The following is a 1,641-nucleotide window of genomic DNA, read 5'->3' on the forward strand; positions in this document are numbered from 1 at the left end:
CCAAAAAGAAGAATACAAACCCCGATACCCTAAAGTTTTTTTTTTTCAAAATAAAAATTAGAGAATAAATATATTTTTTCCTTTCATTAAGCAGTGACCGTTTCGGCAAGTTTTCCGATTTTTTCAACGAGCTCCGGGGATAATTTCTTCGCAGGTTTCCTTACCTTTCCCGGTCGAAAATCAAACCCTAACGCATCGGAAACTTCTTCGGAGCTCCACCCGGCTTTTCGAAGTGTGTCTGAGAACCGATCCGCTTTTAAAAGGAGCGCATCGAGAACCGCTTGATTATCCAATAGAACCATCTCTCCCTCAAAGAACCCGGATGCTGACACGTGTATGATCTCCGTTATGTCGGATTCGCCCCACCCGCCTTCTCGAAGAACTGATCCCATTTGCCCAATGTATTCGTCGACCCATTTGGGAGTTTTGGTTCTCGGCATTTCCAAGTATCTATCAGGCGACGAAATCGACGATGATGAAGACGAGTTCCGGCGCCGATCAAATGCCGCATCACTCCAGAACTCGACCCATCTAGGTGTCCTCTTACCGGTTACCAAACCCGTATCCAAACTCCGCCTCGAGAAATTAGTAGACAACCCAATTGATTTGTCACTAACAGATCTCTGTTTTTTCAACACTTCCGGGTTGGATTCAGAGCTCTTAAAGAAAGTTTCCCGCTCAAAAAAATCAGATATATCGAAACCGCAACAGAAAACACGATTCTCGTCAATGAAGAAAATCGGGTTACCCGCTAAAGACGGGTTACAAGGAATATAGCAGTGGTTGAAAATGGGGATCAAAAGAGGAGCTCTTTTAAGCGCATTCCTTGCGACTCGTAAAGCTTTTCCCGGGTCGGATGGTCTCGGGCCCCAAGATTTTGACCATAAAGTGTTACGCGCGATCTGGAAGGAAATTGCAGCGACGGGAAGATCAAGCGAAGCCCGGAGATGGAGCCGTGTCCCGGCAGATCGCCAATCGGGAAAACCAGGACCCACGGGTAACCCGGCTGATAATATGGCTCGGAGGTCAGGCGTGAAAACGAAACCAAACTCAGCTTCCGCTCGGGCGAACTCGGCGTCTGATAAACCCGGCAGGACTTGAAAGCCGGAATCCCGTAAATGGTTTATAACTTTATCAGCTAAAGAAGAGAAAGACTGAAGACCGTTTCGAACAGGGAGAGAAGACGGAGTTGAAGGAGCGGAAGCCCGAGCAGAGAGACGGCGTAAGCCAGCTACATGACCCGGATTCAGACCGGACATCCTCCGGTCCACATCGACCATTGTTGCTCTAATTAAGAACGTCGTCTTCTTTTAATTCCCTGTGGGAATAGAAAAAATACTCCGTCGGAGAAAAAGGTTTCCGACGACTTTTGTTTGTTTAAGCAGAGAGAACAGAAGTGACGAGAAGACGGTGGGTATAGCTTGAGTCTTGGGGGGAGAGAACTTTAATATCAGGAAACGGTGCATATTTATAGCTGTTTTGTGTTGTTGCTAATATTTTATTTATTTATTTTGTAGAGCTTTTATTTTCCCTAATTATTTGATTTTTTTGGAATAAATTATAAATTTAATAATTTAGTTTTACTCTTTTTCTTACTCAGGTTATTAAAGTTTAAGTATTTTCAGTTTTAATTATTAAACT

At 44.1% G+C, this 1,641-nt stretch overlaps 1 protein-coding gene across 1 annotated transcript; it reads right to left on the reverse strand.

Annotated features, from left to right (window-relative positions):
- On the reverse strand, positions 1 to 1,417 carry LOC120126976. Its single transcript, XM_039145000.1, has one exon. The coding sequence runs from the start codon at positions 1,278 to 1,280 to the stop codon at positions 87 to 89; it is 1,194 nt and encodes a 397-aa protein (XP_039000931.1). The 5' UTR covers positions 1,281 to 1,417; the 3' UTR covers positions 1 to 86.
- Positions 1,418 to 1,641: the final 224 nt, after the last annotated feature.

Source organism: Hibiscus syriacus, unplaced genomic scaffold (genome assembly GCF_006381635.1).
Source record: "Hibiscus syriacus cultivar Baekdansim isolate YM2019G1 unplaced genomic scaffold, ASM638163v2 tig00110462_pilon, whole genome shotgun sequence".
NCBI classification, from domain to species: domain Eukaryota; kingdom Viridiplantae; phylum Streptophyta; class Magnoliopsida; order Malvales; family Malvaceae; genus Hibiscus; species Hibiscus syriacus.